This window comes from Nylanderia fulva, unplaced genomic scaffold, assembly GCF_048542155.1.
Source record: "Nylanderia fulva isolate GAGA-0341 unplaced genomic scaffold, ASM4854215v1 Scaffold14, whole genome shotgun sequence".
In the NCBI taxonomy this organism is placed as follows: domain Eukaryota; kingdom Metazoa; phylum Arthropoda; class Insecta; order Hymenoptera; family Formicidae; genus Nylanderia; species Nylanderia fulva.
In genome coordinates this window covers 5,839,835-5,861,669 of record NW_028189622.1, presented here as the reverse complement: position 1 = coordinate 5,861,669, position 21,835 = coordinate 5,839,835, and the positions used below count along the sequence as shown (strand labels likewise).

The 21,835-nt window shown below is 36.3% G+C and overlaps 2 protein-coding genes across 5 annotated transcripts in view; both read right to left on the bottom strand.

Annotated features, from left to right (window-relative positions):
• Positions 1–21,835, bottom strand: part of LOC114929353 (uncharacterized) — a 79,352-nt gene that overhangs the window by 30,181 nt on the left and 27,336 nt on the right. The window lies entirely within an intron of this gene.
• Positions 462–2,325, bottom strand: LOC146724300 (uncharacterized). Its single transcript, XM_085480260.1, has 6 exons — positions 1,996–2,325; positions 1,662–1,907; positions 1,286–1,482; positions 879–1,072; positions 659–807; positions 462–581 (listed from the first exon to the last, which is right to left on the bottom strand). Exons 1-6 carry the CDS (start codon positions 2,323–2,325, stop codon positions 462–464), a joined length of 1,236 nt encoding a protein of 411 aa, XP_085336386.1.

Here is a 21,835-nt window from a genome sequence, read left to right as displayed (position 1 = left end):
TCTGAATTTAAAATAAAAAATGTCTTTTTGCATTTATGCACATATAAATTTACAAAATATAACGATTAATAATGGATAATGGTGAACGAAGTAATAACCTAATTATCATCTGATTAGTCACCTTGTTATCATTATTCGAAGAACGTGTCCATGCATCCCAAATTCTTTTTCTGAAATTTCTGTAGAACTTAATAATCTTGCGATACGCGGTCGAAATTGTGAAATATTTTACTTATGATAAAGCTTCGTCAATACAGACATAAAATCAATAAGCTGAACTTGAAAGTTGAACATTGCGAATCTCGATAAGCACATATACAATCGATATATCTACAGTGTCCGATAACATCAAGTAGTTACATAAAATACAGAAATATATAATCAATCATAGTTTATTTAAAAATTTTTGCATAATATCAGTAAGATTTGCTTATATTTTTAAATACAATACTCGCGCGATATTAAGTTCTGCTTTTAGGCTTCGAAATTTTTGTTGAAAATTTTTGAATGTGATTGACGCCTTTTTCAATGATCGTTTTCGTTCTCGGTTTGTGATTTGTCATATTTTTAGATGAATGCTCCTGAAAGGAGCAACGAAATAATAATTGACGGATATCAGAAAATAAGATTTACACATGAAATACAAGTCCTATTTTACCGTGCTTAAATTTACATTCGATTCAAAATCGGCAGTGACAGCAGGCTTCTTGCTGCCAATATTTTCGCTGCTAAATGTTTCTCGGGGTTTTAATTTGTCGAACATTGTTTGTGTGCTCTGCCCGTACCATATTTCTTTCAGTGGTACAACTGAAAAATTAATATTAATAGTAATTTTCAATTTTAATAATTCTTTCTCTTTCGCAATATCCGCGTTTTACTATTTGATCTGTCGGATTTCTCTTTTTTATCTTCAAATTGCATTTCGTCACACGTTTCTTTAGATTTAGGTGATATCTCTTCTTCGTCGCTTCTATCTTCTTGCGCTTCCATCCAACATTCGGAAGTAGCAATGCTCTGTTTACTTGTAACAGCTCTTTTGGTGTATCGTTCAGTCGATTCATGTCCATCAATACTATTATAAAAAAATTATCCTTTCCAAAATATCTTTTCCAGAACATTTATATATATTAAAATTTAATGGATTCTATAACTGTATCCACATGATTTTCAAACATTTTTTCAAAGTAATGCCAGAAAAATTAATGGCTATAAAATGTACATTAATTTAATATACATATAATCAAACTGTTAAAAAAATTGCAAATAATTTTTTAAAAAATTTTACCTTGCAACTTTAATTAATGTTGATTTTATATCGAGACTATAATGTGGAACTGTGCAAGTATCAGAGTATTCTTCCATATGTCCTTTCCAAGGATCTGTATACTGTTCGTTTTTCGATTCTTTCGAAGAAATTCTACAATTAGAACTGGCGACATCATTTCTTTTTTGCGATCTGGTTATTACAAAATGACGCGGAAGCTGCCGAAAATTTTATAAATGTTATAAATACATCATTTATATCTTCCATTAAATTCCATTATAAAATTATTCATTAAACAACAGTTTTATAAACTGTTCACTTTATTTAATTTTGAAGTGAAACTCAGTGAAAGGCAACTAAAAGAAAAAGAGTTTTGTATCTGGAAAGAGTTTCGTACCCGATCGGTCCTTTCTTCAAGGAAAATTAATGTAACTGATGATCCTTCTAATATCCCGTGGAGATGTGGCAACTGTTGTTGACAACAATCAACGGAACGTGCCTTCAAAAGATACCACCAAGAATTCTCATTTTCCAAAAATGTCTTTATCCTTTCCATTTCTTGCAAACAGTTCTCCACTGCATCGCGCACATTTCTTAAGTCATTTATCTTGGCAGTCGATAGTATATATTCTTGTATCTTTCTCTAAATTTTATTGCACGTCGTGTTATTACAAATTATCTATTACTTTTCATATTTGTTCAAGACGTTCGCGTTATCAATAAATTACCACCTTATCGCGCTGCGAGCCATCGAGATCCTGAACGTGTGTCCTCAATTTCTGAATTTTGTCTACGACACGATCGACATTGTAGGAACGTGAATCAAGTTCAGATCTCAAATCCGTACCGACTTTCGCGTTACATCTCCTTGGCTCATAGTATTCTCTTCGTCTTGTGACAGGCGGTTTATAACGGTTTTCCAGAGTGCGTGAATTGAAAGCAGCCGGCGGAGTAAGACGGGTACAAATTTTGCACGGACGTTCCTTCAAAAAAATGTTGCATTCGGCGGAATGTACATTGGGAGCAAACATATAATATTTGTAATATAATATTAACCACATATTTCCCCAGGAATTAAAATTTTTTTATATATTTAATATCTAAGAGGTCTAATTGTTAACAGTTGCATCATATTATAATTAATATATACATTAAATTACGTAAAAATGTGGAATGGATTACGTACCATTCAGGTTAGAAATCTTTTAAAATTTCTCTATATTTCTTCCAACTTTTTAATAATGCATTTTATAAGCCATCGCCATCTTATATTCAGACATATTCTTAAGTTTTAGAATCTTGAGTTTGCATGTTTTCGTTTTATCAGAAATTTATTAATGTTACATTATTTTAAAATTTAAAGTATGTATATTTAAAAAATGTAGACGTGGAATGGCGTCATTGTTTTTGTAAGAGAGTGAAACTTCAAGTAGTTATTATAAGTATATAAAATAATAAATTATTTATTAATATAAAATTCAGAATAAATGTTATTTCATTATAATAAATATTATATATTAAACACAATCTCTGCAGGATTTTAAAAATTATTTGCATTTATACACATACATATATACACACATGTGTACATATTACGAAATACAAATTTAGTTTTAGACTGTCGTGCGATAATTAATTATAAATTCTGTCCATTTTTAAAATTGATTTTTCATAAAAGATAATATTGTCGCTTGTCTTACTAAGGATGTACAACCTTAAAATGACTTGAAAATAAGGATAATCTTTCTTTTGAAAAATGCGCATCCAGCTGATTCATACTGACAATGAGGAATGAGTCAGTATTGTAATGTAGAACTAACGACAGAATATTTGTTTCGAAGAAGAAATTTCGTATGCATGTCAATGTCAAATTTAAGAATTTCTTTTCGCAACACAATATAGACGCCCCTCTGCGTCTAATAATAGCTTCTACGCTTACTTATCGCTTTTTACAGACAATAACATAATAATGTTATACACAAACAAATTACAGTATGATGTTAACAGATATGTCAGGTCTTTATAAATCCTCTACTTCTACAATACGGGGCATGCAAAATTTCAAGAATAGATTTCTCATGATTGAGAAGAAAAAAGTATCTCAATATAGGCCGGAAATGATTAGTTTTCAAACACAAAATTTTTCTTTCATTGTTCGTCTTAGAAATCCGTTGACAGTTTAAAGGCATCATTTCTCGTCTGAAAAGTCCGTTGACATTTTAAAGGCATCATTTCTTGTCAAGTCTGTTTAAAGTTTAAGGGAACGATTTTTTAAATTTAGCCTATGTATATAGAAGGTGGATATTTCACATATTTCTTCTAATTATAAGACGAGAAATAAGACAAAAATTTTGTATTACAAAAATCTTAATGACTCAAAAACTAATCTTCCGGACCCATGTTGATATAACTTTTTCTTCTCTAACTAAGGATGAGGAATCCATTCCTAAAAATTTGCCCATCATTTATGAAACACCCTATATGTAAGGCATAAATCTACAGGATGTAGTAACATCTCTAAATACGTTTCACGTATAAGAGATTATATTAAATATTTGTAAAAGCAACTTTTCCTTGGTGGAAAAATTGAAGCATTATAATGCAACGATCTATCTTTACAGGGGATATATCATAATTCACAATGTTCTGCGGTGTGAAAAAAAAACGTAGGATTTAAATCGTAGGTCGAAAAGTCGGGCACATTGAAGAGGCGAGATCTTGTAAACGCCTCGTTTACGCGACAGCCCGAAAAATCGGACGCGTTCTCTCTTGGAATTTTACGCGACCGAACAACCCGCATAATTGCATTGTGACGAGAGCCGCGCACGGTTGGATGAAACGTGAAAATAAAAAAGTCAACGAGAGATCGTCGCCGGGATAAAATCAGGACTCTCGAGAAAGTGTCGCCCTCCCATTCATTTGCAAAAGAGCGTGGCGGCACTATAAAGAATCGTAAATAGGATCGATTTTCCTACAAACGCAGGTAAGATCGTTCGCAATAGCGCTGAAATTGGATCATTCAGGTGCAAAGTAGGGTAAACCTACAATTCTTTCCTAATCTTAATATTCCAGTCGATTTTTCATCTACCCCCGGCATCGGCCGACCTTCTTTAAGAACGGATTTCGCTCTGCACCGCCGTGAAATTCATTTCGTGATCTCGTTTCCCTCTCGCCGTAAGCTCTGACATAAGCTCGACCATCCGTGTAATTGAGTGATAGAAAAAAATTCATGCTATACGCATCCCGTATCTTTGTATTAATTTCAAGATCGCGCGTCTTATCTTGTGTTCTATTACTCAGAAAATTGATTAAATTAATTTGCATATAAAAAGTTCTAATACACATCCGTCCGCGATATTCATAAGACATTAGTAACATCGATCTGTAATTGAACTGCATATATCCATATGACAAAATGCCGTATCTTTGAAGAACCTATATATCCCCTCGCGTTTTTGAACCCACTTTCATCCACGATTTTCTTTTAAGAATCTTCGGAGCGAAAATAAAAGAAAGTATGACCGCGTTAAGGAAGTTTCACGGCAGACACGTATGTAACGGGCGAAGAATGTGAGGCGCGCGCGATAAAATTCAGCTCGTAAATCTTCGTCGAGTGGATTGTTTGCGGACGTAGCTGGTGGATGCCCCGAAGAGGTTGCTCCATCCCGAAATTGGGTTATTCAAGTGCAAAGCAGAGCGTCGATGGCGGACGAGAGCGATCCTTCAACGTCCCCTTCCATTCGAAGGCTCTGATGTATTTTTTTTTCTTTTTATAAAAAAAAAATACGGATTTTTCGGTCTCGGCAGCCGTGAAAATCGGAGAGCTAGTCGAGTTTATGAATTTCCATGTAAAACGGCTCTCTCTTCGGACCTAGTATATTTTACGTTAATATCATATTGTATTGTGTAAAAAAACGACGTGACCTGGCATTCCTTTCAATTTTCCATGAACACATTTCGAGTATCAGGTGTACTCTTTCCGATGCCGCCCAGGCAATTTAATTAAAAAATTTTTTTCTTAATTTTCAAGTGTAGCACTCTGTACAAATCAATCTAAAAATTATAAAACCACTTGTATAACATTCTGTATAGACATATTAAATAGACAAAATTGCATTTTCTCTTTTCACAGAATTATTACATCTCGCATCTAATATTGCGCATATTGCTATAATAATAATATATATTGTATATATTTTCTGTACATATATTATTAGCATATTTTATTAAACAATTTTATGACTTTTCTTAATTAAATAATCTCATCTCTGACGAGTAAAATATATAGTCTCTATATCACACAATACATTCTATAAAAAATAACAAATTAACGTGAGTCCGTTTAATTTTGTCATCTTGTTTCCGTAGAACAAAACACCTAACTTTCCGTCATAAATTTCAATCTACTTAATTGGATGTGTTGGCACACGTCCAGTTTGTTGGCGGTTGCGATTCATATGCTTATTGGGAAAACTAACCGAAAATCAAACTCAAAAGGAAGATCACCTGCTGTTCTACTATAGAATGCGGTAACTGTAGAGACGTTTCTACAACTATTTATCGTGATATAGACGATTTCTTTCGATTTCTTTTAACCGATTAACCAGGTAGGAGAACTCAAATAATGCACTGCGGGATTTTTTTATATTTTATTTTTTGGTCTTGAATGGACACAAAAAGCGAAATAAATCATTTTTCATATTAAAATATGAAAAGTCGGTCAAGAAGTTAAAGTAGCCTAATCGTTATTGCCTTTATAATTTTTTATATACGTCTGCTTTTTTTTTTTAGACACTTCCTCTTAACTATAGAACAACAAAAAAAAATTTTTCTCACGCATCTTTGGTGTCATATTTTATTTATTCGATAGTTTTATTTTCTCGGTGTAAAAACCATATAAATCATTTGAAAATATTTTATAACGTTCGGCAAAATTAATTCAAGCAACGCAAGATATTTCCTTTAGTTAAAAAAAAATTTATGGGTCATAATTTTCTATATACTTTAAGGTGTGATGAAATATTCAAAAAAAAGGTTTCATAATAAAACACGAAAATTGTATACAAATATTATATATGATATCTCAATACATAATCTTGTCACACAAAATAGCTGTGGCTGTAAATTTTTATGCTCTGAAGGAAGACAAATTTTTCCCAGCAGTATAATAAAAATATTTGTATCTGACAGAGATTCTTCTTCTTTGATACGAAATAAAACGAATTTACGAGTAGATGACTTCTTTACGCACATGTGAATTTGAATAGAGACGACGCCGCGGATTTCTAAATTACCTTTTAAGTATACTTTTATATCCGTTTTTATAATGCCGCGAATTTTCTTTTTCATTTTTACGCAGGAATTATTATATGTCACGGTCGTTCGAATGCGCGCGGCTCGAAACTCTTTTACGGCTTTTCCAAGAGAGCCTCTCGCGCATCGAAATGGACCTCCTACAGATTCTATCGAGACGAAATCCGTATATCGATTGCAGGCGATTGCCAGCATCGCTTCGCGAGAGACACATGAAAAGTGAAAAACTTACAATGGCACGAACATCGCCGTCTCTCGGGAAGGCTAGCGCACGACTTGGGTGGTCGCGCGAAATATGTCGCCGCTAGTGAAACATGATTTTAGCATGAATGGATAAAAGCGCCGCATTATTCCTATCATTTGTATTCGCGCGTTCGTTTTACGAGCGCACGTAGAAAGCATACGTATAGGCTCCCGTAAGAAAGGGTTTACGTACGCGAGAGCGTGGGAAATGTCTGTCTAGAACAGATCTCGTGGCTGCCCAACTACCTGTATCCTGTTCAAAAACTAGCTCTATATATAAATCTTATTTCTCAATTTTTTTTTTAATAATAAAGTTTTTTCTATACAAAATATTATAATCAATATATTTTTAATTAAAGAATTATTTAATCATCAACAACTATCATTTATTATGTTTTCTAGTAAAATTAATTTTTTATACAAGATGTTATATATTTTTAATATTAATTGAAAAAAATCACTTAATAATCAATATATAATCTACTTAATATTAATTTAAAAAATCGCATTTTGGATAATTATCTGGAGATATAAATTTCAAGAAAAAAGGTGTTTTTTTAATATATATATATATATAGAACGTCAAAAGTGCTATACCATCTTTTAAGAAAATTGCTATGGGTCGTGTAAAATCTGATCATAGATCACGACGCGAATGATTTTGAGATATTATACGGAATCGCCGAGTGTCATCCTGCTATATAAAATCGTCCAAGCATTAAGATCGCTCGAAGTCAATCTGGTCGCACCCGGTAGACAGGAAAGCTTGTAAAGCGCGCGTTCTGGGTGGCCGTGCCGCTTTGCCACGCGCGTTACATTTCTTAATATTATGCGGACTACGCAGCTGTACGACTTGTTGTTCCCCCGATTGGGCACGAAAAAAACGCCGGCGAGAAAAATCGTCGCATCCGGCGAAAAAAAGGCGAACAAAACGCACCATAAATGTCTTCCACAAAGCTCAAGCCGTACCCGTTTTGGGTAAAAATCTCGTAAAAAGATGAATTTATTTTTAATAAGAGCTACAGCGAGATAATTAATTTCAAAGTAGCTTTATTATAGTAATCAACTGATAATATTACATGTAGAATAACAACTTTATTTATACAAAGAAAAAACGCAATATGTTGCGATCTTGACAATTATATTAAATAAACAGAGAAGTGCAACAATTTTTCGAATAAAATAACGATTTGACTGATTACAAGATCACTAAATGTATGGAGCAATCCTAGGATAAATTAAAAAATTAAAAAATTGAAAATTTTTATTTAAATTTTATCTTGTATATCGAAGAAAACACGACAAATTCGTCTATTATCCAAGAGACCTAACTTGAGTTTCTTCGCCTTTTCCTCGGCGTACCGTGTATTTAAATGACAGGATATCGCTAGATCAGGGCCACCCTGAACTAAAAAGTCTTTGACTTCTGCGGTCCGTTTCATCCCAAGACGACGAATGCATAGATCATCGGGTGTCGCTCTGTTTGACCACAAACGTCCAAATAACGTTGCTGACTATTCCGGATCTATTAAGTGTCGGTTCTTCTCAAAAGAAGATCTATACGAATTGAAAAGGAAAAAAGGGGCGCGAGCCGAATATATACCTGGATCCGCGTTCTAAACCTTCGCCCGTTGATGTCACCGCGATATATAGACGGTGTCTCGTCTCTTGTTGTCTAAATATTTGAGCCATTTACAATTTTGTGGATCACGGTCTCGTAGATCTGTTACGGATCAAGGTGCGATACAACATACGCTTTTATTGTCAGCTCCCGCGAGTACATGTCAAACTTGGAAACGTTAAATATTTACCAATGTATTACTAATGTGAGTCTAATGTTATGAGAGTCTTGTTTATCATGACTCATTACAAGGGATGTACAAACATATTTTTACTTAGATATTTTAAGATTATATGCGCTTATAAAATATATGTATATATATATAATATAATATAATATATAATATATATATTTATTCTTTGCATTAAACATATTAACTTCATATATTTTTTATTATACATAATTAAACATATATGTATATGAATGAGATTTTTTTTTATACAAATAGATATGATTTAGATTTAAAGCAAATATATATATATTTTTACATATTTTTTAATACTTTTTTTAAGCTAAACTTTTTTCCAAATACTGACAAAATAAAATATCTGACAATCGGTCATTTATAAACGTTTGAACTATAGCGATTGTCACACAGGCAAAAAGAAGGACGGACCAAACTATACCTGGCTTCGAAACCTAGATCAAGTCCACCAACCATTAATGTCACTGCTGCAAAGTTCCGACAATGTGTTTGCACTCCGCACCATCCGGGGTGTGTCTACAACACAGCGCATAGTTACATGTTACCCTCGAGAGAGCCTATATTGATATCTATCAGACGACGTCGGTAACATCCTTCTCTTGATCCGCCGACACCGAAGGGCGGCCTCGATATTCTCTGTTCGTTCGAAGGTTGGATCGCCCTTTTTCCTAAAGACTCGGCGAACTCTCGTTCCTCATCAACCGGAAGAATTCATCAGTGACGTCAAAGAGAAAGAGACATTTACTTTTAATAAATCATCTCTCAAAACGTGCTTTTCGCAACGTGATAACTTCAATGTACGCGGTTAAACGATGCATCCAAGAAACGAAGTGCTAAATATCGCTTGTATCTATCGCCCTCGAGATCGAAACATCCTCGTCCGTCAGATCATCTATCCGCTCGCAGCATGTCTCACACACACACACGCACAATCTCTCACAAGCTCATTCACCAACTGCATCCCCTCTCTTCGAATACTATGTATTCATTATTGCTTTGCACGCAGGGGCGTGCACTCCTAATGATTAGCCGTTGTTTGGTCAAGACGTCCTGGCAACGCCAATTGCGAGTTGGCAGAAACACCTTATCTGTGGAGTTTGCATTAGCCTCGCGCATTGTTGTTGGATTTATTCGTCGCCGATAACGAGAATAAAAATTCCAAGAAAGAGATTCTAAGAATAATTGTAAATATATCTAAAAATAATTAAGTGCTTCTAAAACGTTCGTGGACATATAAAAATGAGCATAATTTTATACAACGTAATCTATGGTGACAGAGAAAACTGATTAAAAAAATTTTAATATTAATTTAATTTTTTAACAATTTTTATCAGATTATTCATCTTTCTTTCTAATGGAAAATTAAAAGACGGAAATCTTTTATCATTTTAAATACGATTTAAAACAATAATTTCCACCGTTAAATTTTAAAATCATTCGGATCATCATAAATCAGCTTTCTTTGGCTCAGAAAGTCGTCAGGAAGGATAATCGTGGAAATTTACACAATTAGAGAACAATTCCTTATTTCTCTCTCTTTCTCTCGTTTGCCAATAGTTACAGATATTGCTAATAAGCATTTAAGCGTGTGTGGTTTTAATAACGAATGTACGCTTCGTATTTTAATAGCTCGTTTTATTGATCTCTTGCTCCCTTCGTTGCTCCCTCGCCCCAAATAGCTGTTAATTGCACAATATGCAATTGATTTTTCGGCGAGAAATACGCCCATTAATTCATTGATGTGTCAATCCTTTTCGAACAAAAAAACGTCGTAAACGTCGCACGGATCGATTCCGCAATTACTTCTGATGTCACTTTCCGGTTACTTACTAGTAATTTGTTGCGAAGAGATCTTTTTTTTTAAATTAGAACTTGTAATGAGAACTCACGAAAGTATGCTTTAATGCTTCACCGTTTCGCAATAATAAATAATAACGATTAATTAATTAGACGAAAGCATGCATCTATTACGCAAAAATTACTCTATCGAGTACTTCTATTAATAATATCATTAATCACGTGATTGAATTATTATCAAAAATTGACTTCCCGTCCTCATTCCGTTCTATACCCGTTCCGGACGAACACAAACGAGTTCCGATATAGAAACAAACGAGTTTCTTCAAGCTCGAGCCTCGACCACGAGGGTGCAGCAGCAACAGGAGTCGAGTCTTCCAGTCCTCGAACGAGACGCGATTGGGAAAGCGACAGATGCGTTTCCTTTCCGCCGAAGGGAGGGAAGAGAAAGGGCCCCCGTCGTCGAATGAGGGAGAAATCGTACATCAACGGTCCCCCGTGTACTTCGGTTCCCACGCGACGCGACATTATGCGAGCGAGGAATCCTCCGCCCGTTTATCGACTACCCGGATTCCTAACGTCATCTCTTTTCCCTCGTCGTCGAAATCGAAGGGTGGAGCGTTCCGCCAAAGGCGGCGACACGGTAATGCTCCTCGAAATCTCTCCACCCTGTCGAGATGCGACAAAAATCGACTCCCTCCTTCCTAATCATGCGACGCTTTCCGCGGAAAAAGTTGTAGACTCACGTATATACGAATTTATCCAAAATTAATTGAATCGTAAAGATTTGTTTTAACCGCACAACCTATTCTAGACTTGGAAGTGTTACTTTATTATGCAATCTATTGTTTTAGAAGAATGCGCGCATCATTTGAAAAAATAACAAAGGGAAAGAGAATTTCGTGAAACTCGATTCGAAAGTTTCGTAGCAAAGTCTGTGATTTACGAGAGTCATTATATTATCCAGATAAAATATATATGTTAAATATAGTTCTCTCGAAGGCAACGTGAGAAACGAAACTGTCGCCGCAAGCGGTCTGCAATCCGTCGTTGCAATTCATTAGTGAACAAGAATCTGCAATGCGATCCCAACTCGAAAGAAACGGACAGAAAGGGGTTCTTCGTCGAATTCACTTCTCTTAAATGAAATCAGTGTGTTATCACTGATAAACAGATGGTCTCAGTTATGGATATAATAATTCAAACTGTCAAATCTCATTACAAAGTACCAGCTGATAGTGAATTTTTCTCAGCTCATTTTTCTGTGCAATTTTACTATTATAAACCGAAAAAATATTTGTGTAAAATTATACATGATTATGCTGGATTTTTTTCGACCCATAGTATAATCATGCAATATTGCTCATATGGAAGATTATATGTAATTTCATATGACATATGATCTTATATATTTTTAAGATTAAAAATATTTCACTGAACAGGGAATTACACATAGAAAGTAATTTTTCCAGTTTGGAACAATTAATCACGTAAAAGTACATGGATTTTTTTCAGTGCGATAGATGAAGTATAAGGCGGTAAAAATTCGATTTTTCCTTGAAAGGTAGATTTCGACTTTCTTTTCTCGCTCCAGAAGCAGCCGCTGGGTAGATTGCGCTTCTAAAGATTTAGAAAAGTCACCGCCGCCGATACTTAAAGCGCCTTCTTCGGGTTTCGTTACGGGTATAATGGCGCTCGCGTTTGTCAAAACACGTCAAAACATAATCCCGGCCACGAAATCATCCCGCCGGGATCCAGTCACGCCCCGCGATACATCCACGTCCCCGTGGATCGTTTAGGCGGGCTTCAGGTATCTCGTATATATCGAGAGGGAGAGAAAATAGCGTCTCGTTCGCGCGCGTATATGCGACCCTTGTTGCCGAGTCATCCGGGCAACATTATTCTCCTACGAATTCGGAAAGTAAAAATCCTCGCGCTCGCTCCGTGAATGATTCAGCTCGATATGCCGACGAAGCTCACGTTGCTGTCCGCCTTCTACAATTAGATTCGTGAACAACAGCGAGCGCGAGTTGTAAGGTCGAATCACGAATGATCGGTAAATAAATCTTATGCACAAAATCGTGTATATAATGACGTCGCAATTATTGTAGTTAGGATGTTGTCGACGATATATGATAATATCAGCCCCCTTTCTTAGGAAAACTATTTTTAAAATTATTCAAGATTAAAAGTAGAGACGTAATACGCGGATTTCAATGTGCGAATGTTTTTTTTTTTAGTGACATTTTCTAATATCGATATAAATAAAATAGAAACAATTAAACGTAAATTTAATTAATAAATCTTTTTTGTCATTAATACATAATTCATTCTACCAAGTCTATTATAAACACACGCATATAATTATACGTATAGATTTATGGCGAGCCATAATCGACCGAAATCTCACACACAGTGCGCTTAATACGGAGTAAAGAAATGTTTAAACGAACACGGTGACTAATTGTTAATAATTAATTTACTCTCAGATAATGGCAAAGCAGTATCAACTTGTCTCAGATTGGCATCGTCGGACGCATTAATATTAACAAGATTCATGAAACCGCAACTTCACGCGTCGCTCGAAAGGGGAAAGTTAAAGAGCGAACGCGAATTTACAACGGACCGATTGCGTGCTTAATTACGGGCGAACGCGTTAATGATAATCGCGCGGCGACGATCAGGCTGTAACTTATAAGTTTATAACGCGATTCGCGCAATTTGACGTAATCCCTCTCGCGTGGTTCCACGAATCCATATGTGCACACAACGCACACAAACATATGTACACACATATACGCTCTTGGGGGATCTTGACTTTATTTATGCAACGACACGTCGCGTGTCGTCTTATCGGCCGATTAGGAGGAGCGTTATTAGGTGACAGAGATCGCGTGGTTAAGCGGCATGGTACCCGGGACCGCCATAGTAATGTCCAGCAGTCACGTTACCTTGTCGAGCGAAGGGAGGATCGGAAAAATTCACGAGGAATCACACCCTCGTTATTCACAGAGACGAGACTCGCCGTTGATGGAGAAAAATCACTTGAGAATCTCTCGCGATAAGAATGAGAAACGTCTCCGATGAAAGGGATGTCGTTCCGATCCAGCTCTCGAGAGCTTTTCTTTTCGAGAAACGAATATCGCGCCGTCTCTCCCACTTAATTGCGCGTTTAATTACCCGTTGCTACCGTTGCACGCAGCTACCGGTCGGGATAGGGTCCCTCCCTCGTGATAACTTACGCCGCGATCGCGTACGCGATACGGATCCTCGAGTGTAAACGGCGAAAGAGGAGTCGTTCCCGCGATGTGATAAGCGCGCGTGTGTTTCCAGGAGATCCCAGCTCTATAAACGTACACTGTATATCCTCGATATCTACAAAGGCCTTACGGGAAAGATTAATTAGCGCGTTCGAGAAGCACGTGAGCCGAAATGACAAACAAGACGTCGCGGTCTCTGATCGAACGGTTTCCGATTCAATTACAAAGACCTCGATCAATCACCGATCAAACTGATCAAACAGAGAGATCAGAGAATAATAAGTGTATTAAGATAAGAATTCGATCTTGCAAAAACAGCGAGCATTTGTAACGAAATTACGACGAAAAAATATTGGAGAATTTACATATCTGTCATTGTAGACAGTTAATCGAGAATTCCATATAACACTTGTTATACTATATATATGTATAAAAAAATTCTCAAAGTGAATATGCCTTTTTATTCTCGCTTAATTTCGAATATTCTCTCTGTATAAAATTATACAGTCCGCGGAAAGGATTTATTTCATATATATATATATAATATCGTTTGAACATATAGAGATATCGTACAGTCTAAAATATGACATTAGACTTCAAAACGGATTCATCGAAAACTTCATAGAAACTTATTTGTTATTATAGATTGTAGACAATCAAGAATTTTATATAACACGTGTCATGTGTATAAAAAAAATTCTCAAGCTAAATATGTCTTTATTCTTATTTGTTGTTGTAGATACTCAATCAAGAATTCTATTTAACACATGTTATGCATAAAAAAGTTCTCAAGCTAAATGTCATTATTCTCGCTAATTTCGAATATTTTCTGTATAAAATTATACAGTCCACGGAAAAGATTTATTTCATAAAAAAATATCGTACAATCTAAAATATGACAAGCATTTGTAGAGATATTTCATCTTTGATCATCGACGATTTAAAGCTTCAAAATGGATTCATTAAAAACTATAGAAAAACTTCGTGATATGTGTGTCTATGATCATAAAAATTTTCATAAAAGAGAGAGATTCAGCTTTTTCCTTCTGATAGAACTATGAATATTTGATGCCGAAATAAAGCACGAGACGTCCATCGCATACAACGCGGCGACAAGAATAAGTACGAAAAATTCGACGGTAAAAGTGACGCGGAGAGAGAACGAAAGGGCGACGGCGTGATCAATACGCTAACGAGCCGGTGCACCGTTGCATGGTGTGTGTGATGCACATGCATCCACACCAGCACATACATTGCTATGGCGTGTTAACATTTCCGCGAGCAATCTCAGCGGTGAGAAAAGTGACCGCGTTTTATCGCCGCTTTTTTCTCCCTTTTCGACGTAATAACGCCGCTCAGGCGCGCCTTGATTAGAAGAGGCGAAAGTCCGCGAAATGGCCTGCCGATGGTTTCTATAGCGCGACTCTCAACCGTGGTTACATTAGTGAAATAGCGCGACTAATTGCTTTTAATTCGACACTCGTTAGGAGATTTGTGTAAAGCGCGACGCGGTCCGACGGGGCTTCCCAGAACTCGTAAGGCTTTTATACCTTCAGGCTTTCTCGCTATTAACGAGCTTGAATGCGTTTTCTCGTATAATCGCGTGGAACATTCGCGGATTTTTATTATCATAATTATAGTCAGAGATTTTACTTATAAATTATATTTTTTTCATTCTATATATATCTTATGTATATCCTATGTATATCCTTTAGAAATTTGTATCCGCCCAATTGTTATTTAAAAGAAAATTTCCAAAACTAAAAAGTAATAAACGATAACATTTGTCACACTTTGTCAATCGTTATAATTAAACTGTATACGAGCTTATTGAAATTTTTTCATAATTAATGATCGTAATACAAACGATAAGATCGGATGAAAAAAAGATGCATTTCTCGGAAGATAATTATATCAGATACGATCGACATGTCCGTATAATTAAGCAACGTAATTCACCCGGCTCGTCTTTTTGCAATTTGCAGCCGGCAATTTCACCAATTTCTCACATAAGCCTCGATGCCGCAATATCTCACAATGTATATTCGATGTGTACATACAACGTATTCTTCGACGATGTTCGGAATCTGTACACTTCTGTTCCGGACTAAGACGATCGGGATTCTCCGCGATCCACCAATAAAAGGACATCTGTCTCACAAAGTCCATTCGTCGCGCTAAACGTCACAATAAATGGCACGCGTTCCATCTGCCAGCAATGAGATGATGGATGCATCCCGGTAGAATAGCGCGTAAAAATCTTACATGGATGTATCAGCGGCATTTCTAATGTTGATTTAATCGGCATATTTATATAAGATTATATAAACATTTTTCTTTGTTTCATAAAGTATAGAAAAAAATATTAAATATTACAGAAGTTACAAAATATTATAGAATTCTTTATTCTCTGTATATGCAAAATTATTTTTAATTAGAGTGATAATTATGCATAGCGTTCCTGGGCAATTATTATACAAGTCGTCCCCCAAAATTAAAGTAAAATTAAATAAAAAAAAAAAAAGAAATTACAATTAAATTAGCGAATAAAATATTGTAAGAAAATTACGCGAAAAAAAATACGTGTGAAATATGACATCTAATTGTTCCTACAAGTTTCTGAATGTACGGAACATTAAACTGCCTGCGCGTGTCTGAAATCGCGCTGTCATTATGGCATGCAAATTTTTCGTTGTTAGGCGACCGGCACGAATTATGAGAAAATTGCGGGTAAACCTACGAGTATGGCGACGAAATTCACGCGTTGTCGTTGTCGCCATGTGCCGGGAGGGGCGTGAGTGTGTGTACACACGGGGAAATTTGATTTTGTTGTCGGCTTACAATACTCAATTATCCCCTAGATGGACCGAGACGCAACATCTGCCGTGGAGAATCCGCCCCATCTTCCCCATCAGACTCGTTCTCCACCGCTAACTGCTTGTTTCTCCCTTAAGGGATGGAAGCGAGGCGAATTCATGGATTCACGTTAAGCTTAGGGTACAAAATGACGGTATATTCATTATCGGAGATGAATCTGTGCGCACCTCCATTGCATATACATTCGCGGTGAAATTTCGACCTGTGCGTTACATTAAACTTAGTCAAAAGAGAAATAACGCAATTCGATCTCGTTATTCCATATTTAAATTGTGCCTACGAATTGTATATTTTTTATTAATCTACTTCTCTTCATTTACACTTTCCTCGGTTTTAGAACATTAATTTTTCATTTCTTTGTCTCATTAAAATATTCTTTGGTGAACGTATATATGAGAAATTACGAAATTACAATATGGATATGATGAAGTCTCTTTCTCCCTTAAGGGATGGAAGCGAGGCGGATTCATGGATTCACGTTAAGCTTAGGGCACAAAATGACGGTATATTCATTATCGGAGATGAATCTGTGCGCACCTCCATAGCATATACATTCGCGGTGAAATTTCGACCTGTGCGTTACATTAAATTTAGTCAAAAGAGAAATAACGCAATTCGATCTCGTTATTCCATATTTAAATTGCCTACGAATTGTATATTTTTTATTAATCTACTTCTCTTCATTTACACTTTCCTCGGTTTTATAACATTAATCTTTCATTTCTTTATCTCATTAAAATATTCTTTGGTGAACGTATATATGAGAAATTACGAAATTACAATATGATGAAGTCTCTTCTCCATCCACCCCCAATTTCGCCAAATTCTCCTCAGGATATATAGCAAAAAGAAAGCGGACGAGCAGAAGGCGGCGCATCTCGGCGATTTAGCCGTCGAAGTGATACGTCTATGTTTAAGAAACGATTATGCGTGGGCAAGGGATGGAAGGGAAGAGAGGCTGCTAAGGCCGAGAGCGTATGCCTAACGCAGTAAAAGCGCCGTGGAAGTGTTGATCCTATAACAAACTCAATCCAGCCGCGCGCGTAAAAGCTTCATTTAGCCAGCGCGAGGCTCTCGGCGGATACCGGCATCTCGTTGCATCGTGTCGGCTCGTCAAGGTGGTGTGCTTGGTGGAATCTTTCCCGGGTCCCGGGTGATCAGATTTGATGGACCGATCGTTACGGGGATATAATTACTTGACGAGAGCCGAAGGCTCCCTCGCGCACACACATATGCTCCGATGAATATAAATACGCATTTACACATATATACATATATGCAACAGCATCTCGGAATATACGCGCATCATCTTGCGCATATTTCAATAATAATGTGCATCCATATGTTTGTCTACAAAATTAGATGTTAATTCGATTAGGTATCAATTCCGTTAATAAATCTGTAGAGCAAATTTCTTTTCAAGGGTTGAAAGGATCTAACAATTGTATTTAACGTTTGATTCCAAAAAATAATTTCACCCCAATATGTTATATACCGTATATAATTACAGCATGATAAAATAGATTTTTTCTGCAACTTTAATTGCAAGTGGAGCGGTTTAAGAGCCGGATGTATTTAGCGTAAAAAATTTATGAGGAATAATTATTATTTCTTTTTCCTGTATTCGAAGAAAATGTATAACCACGTTTTATTGATACATAGATGTAATGCTTATAATTAGGAGTGCAGGCGCATACGCGTTCGAACACATATACGTGTTAACACGCATATGCGTGCCACGTAGATGGTCTCTCGGGCCCACAACCGGCTCTCCTCACCTTCGCTCTTCCAGAGGGTCCCCTTCCTTCGTTCCCGTCGACCTTACGCGTACACCTCCTGCTCCCCTTCTGCCGTTCTCTTTTTATCCGGTCTCCCAGTACACGGGAGGAAACATGGCCGCATGCCTCCTCACATGGGCCAAACAATGGCGGATACATGGGCCCCACAGCCCGTTATTTGCCAGCTCGTGCTTCGATGAAGTAGAGCTCCGACTACACAATGCTGTAAGTTCTTTTTTTTTTTTTTTCTATACCCGCCTTCTTTCTCGTTTTCACATTTTCTCTCTTTGTTGATTCCCTTTTCGTTGACTCGTCACCTCTTACCATCTGTTTCTTAATTTTAATGTTTGAAATGCCATGAATTTTTAAACATTTCTTGTTCTATGAATAAGAGAAATCCATTTTCTGCCCGATTCTTTATTATTAATTCTCGACATGAGATAATTATTGTACCAACAATGTATATTAATTTTTTTCTATTCTTGTATATTACTATTTAACAAGAGGGTGAGATAGGGTGAAATATTTAATACTTAACTTTGTTTGGCCCGTGCAAGAAGACATACATTGCATATAAATGTATTTATTTAACTGTCATAAATATATGTCTTTAGTTAAAAAATATTTAGCTGCCTATCATTTATTTATTCTATAGAGTTATCTGTGACGAACGTTTATAATATATTAATTTTTTAATTTTATATTCTTTCATCATAACTAGTTAATATTATTTTTGATAAATGCTTCGAAATACACTAACTGGATAATGTTTTTGCACAAATTGTAGTCCACTTTCTTAGATAAAATAATTCAAGTGAACTATTGCGCGACTTTTGAAGATGGCCAATAAAATAACTTATACCCGGTTCGGATCAGATAATGGCGGACGCACAAGATCCAGTCTCTGTTCACCAACTCGTGTCCCGATGAAGTAGAACTCGAGTCGCATAATGTAGCGTCCTTCCCGTCTTGTCTCCTCTACCGTTCAACCTTTGGTTCTTTTCTTTTTATTCTTGGTCTCCTATATATTCGCGGGGTGCCGACTATCTCGGAGAACTCAGACTCGCACAGATGCGAGTTAAGTGAGACGTGGGTAACTTATAAGAAACGAGAAGTCGTAGCAAAGGCCAGAGAGAAATTATGACACGCGTTCTCTATCATTGAGAGAAGTATAAATTTATTTCGCGGTTTTAATATGTACTTGGGAATACTTTTTTTCAGTTTACTCTCTTGACGATATGTGTATTTTATATAATATTTATAATATCACATCTTTTGTTATCACAAATATATATTTATGAGGATTTAGAATTTAATTTAGTATAACTAGTTGCTTGCTATTGGCCAAATAAATAATTAACGTTAACATAATATATTAAAACGCACTCTGCATATGCGCGTGAGATATATGGATTGGATATTTTCAATACATTGCAAACATTTTAACGTTATTGAAAAATATTTGCAAAAGAAGCAATAAAAAAAAATTCGAAGAAAATTGAATTCGCTATTTACTCATTCACGTATCTGCGTGACGCTAATTACGATAATTGCTTTAAATAATTTCCAACAGTTCGTTTAATTTAATCGATTACTACTCGTCGAATTGATGAAAATAACAGAGCGAAATATGTCACGAGACGCGCGATCGTTACGTAATAATATGATGACAGGTGCGTCACACGTGTTTTATTGCATTCGGATAAGATCAGAGCGTCGGCCGACGCTCGCGCGCATAACTTACGAGCAATAAGTCGTTACAATTTAGATGACGATCTCGAAGCCCACGGGCGAAGTGAGGTAGGTATGTTCGCGATGTGTTTGTCGCGATCGCACTTTCACACCTTCAATTATATTTATATCGCGGATCGCTCGTGCACCCCTTCGTATCAGGGTGTTTAACGCAGCGTATATAGCGATTAGTTGGACTATCATTACGCCGATTAGAATGATTCACCTACGTTTAATCCATTTCTCGAGCCTTCAATTATCAAATGGGTGATCTTTTAACCGAGCGGGAAATTCACAATTTCCCGCGAGAAAAATAATGGACAATATACATTATAAGATACAAGCACATCGCGTGAAAAACATTCCCTTTACGTTTTCCTATCTGATGAATGCAATTTTTTTTCCCGACAGTTATTTCTTGTATACAACGAAGGGAAAAAAATAAAGCGTCAATTATCGAATTAAAAAAAAGCTCTCATCGATTTAACTTTATAAATATATATGTCACACGTGTCAGACTTAAATTGTTCTTTTCATACGAAATTCAAAGTGCTTATTCTCTTCCGGCACAGACGGCAACAGATAAAAATTACGGAGCATGATTTATCGGAATATCGTGCCGCTTGTACGCGATTAAACGAAAGATACGGGCTGTCGCGTGAAATATTCACGCGAAGGCATATTCGGAGATGATACTTATTCCAATATTCGATATAAATCTTGACGCCCGCGGTATTAATATATTCAAAGGCTGCGCGGCTATTTTATAGGTGGCTTCAAGAAGGAGAACGTGAATTTTTATCCTCCGCAGAACCGATGGACCGTACGGCCCCCTCGTGAGAGCCCTCATCATGGTTTAGTTCCTACTTAACTCGGATTATATATGTAAACGCGACCAAATCGTTAACTATCTTTTACCTGTATTCTCTACAGCCTGCGGTCCGAAAGAAATTTTAAACCCATGGAATGTGGCCGGATCGCCGTTAATAGCCTGCGAAGAATCATAACTCTTCGAGACTATGTTATTTGTATTAGCTATTTCTTCAAAACTCGTTGAAATTAACTAGTAAATCGAGAGATGGACGAATCGTCGAATTTTTTCTTCAAAAATCAAGCGTCTCCCAAGTTTTTTACACAAACATTTCTAAGAAGTATTGCAACAACACGATTGTAAGAATTTTATAGCTGGATTCTCTTTAAATAACTTATTAAGAACGTGCTCGAAAGTGTACAAAGATGAAATTTTTAATACACGTGGGGAGAAAAAGCTTAAAATTTCTTCAGTATATTTAAGAAAAATCTATATATAATATATATATGCTATTAAATAATAATATTTAATTTTTTGCTAACGACACAGATACGTTCTGTTCTATAAATTATCCCTTCGATCGTAAGCTGACGCTTTATATTCTCTCTCAATAAAGAGAGAATGGAAACATCGACATGTTTGAATATCTGTCAATTTAAAATTGGACAGGGATACGTGAGAAAAAAAAGGCAAAATGTCTCCTCACCCTACGCGAGGGGTACGAAAAGGGATGGGACGGTGGGAGTGAAAAAGCTGGCCGGTCCGTATGTACGAGAGAATTGGACCAATCAGGACCCGGTGAGTTCCAGGACGCGGAGAAGCACTATTAATCCCCGGAGGATTTGCCATGGAGTTTTTGCGTTCGTGATCCGAACCCAAGGGTGGCGTTGCGGTTGAAGCTGCGGTTTGATTTATCTCCAACCGCTTCTCACGCA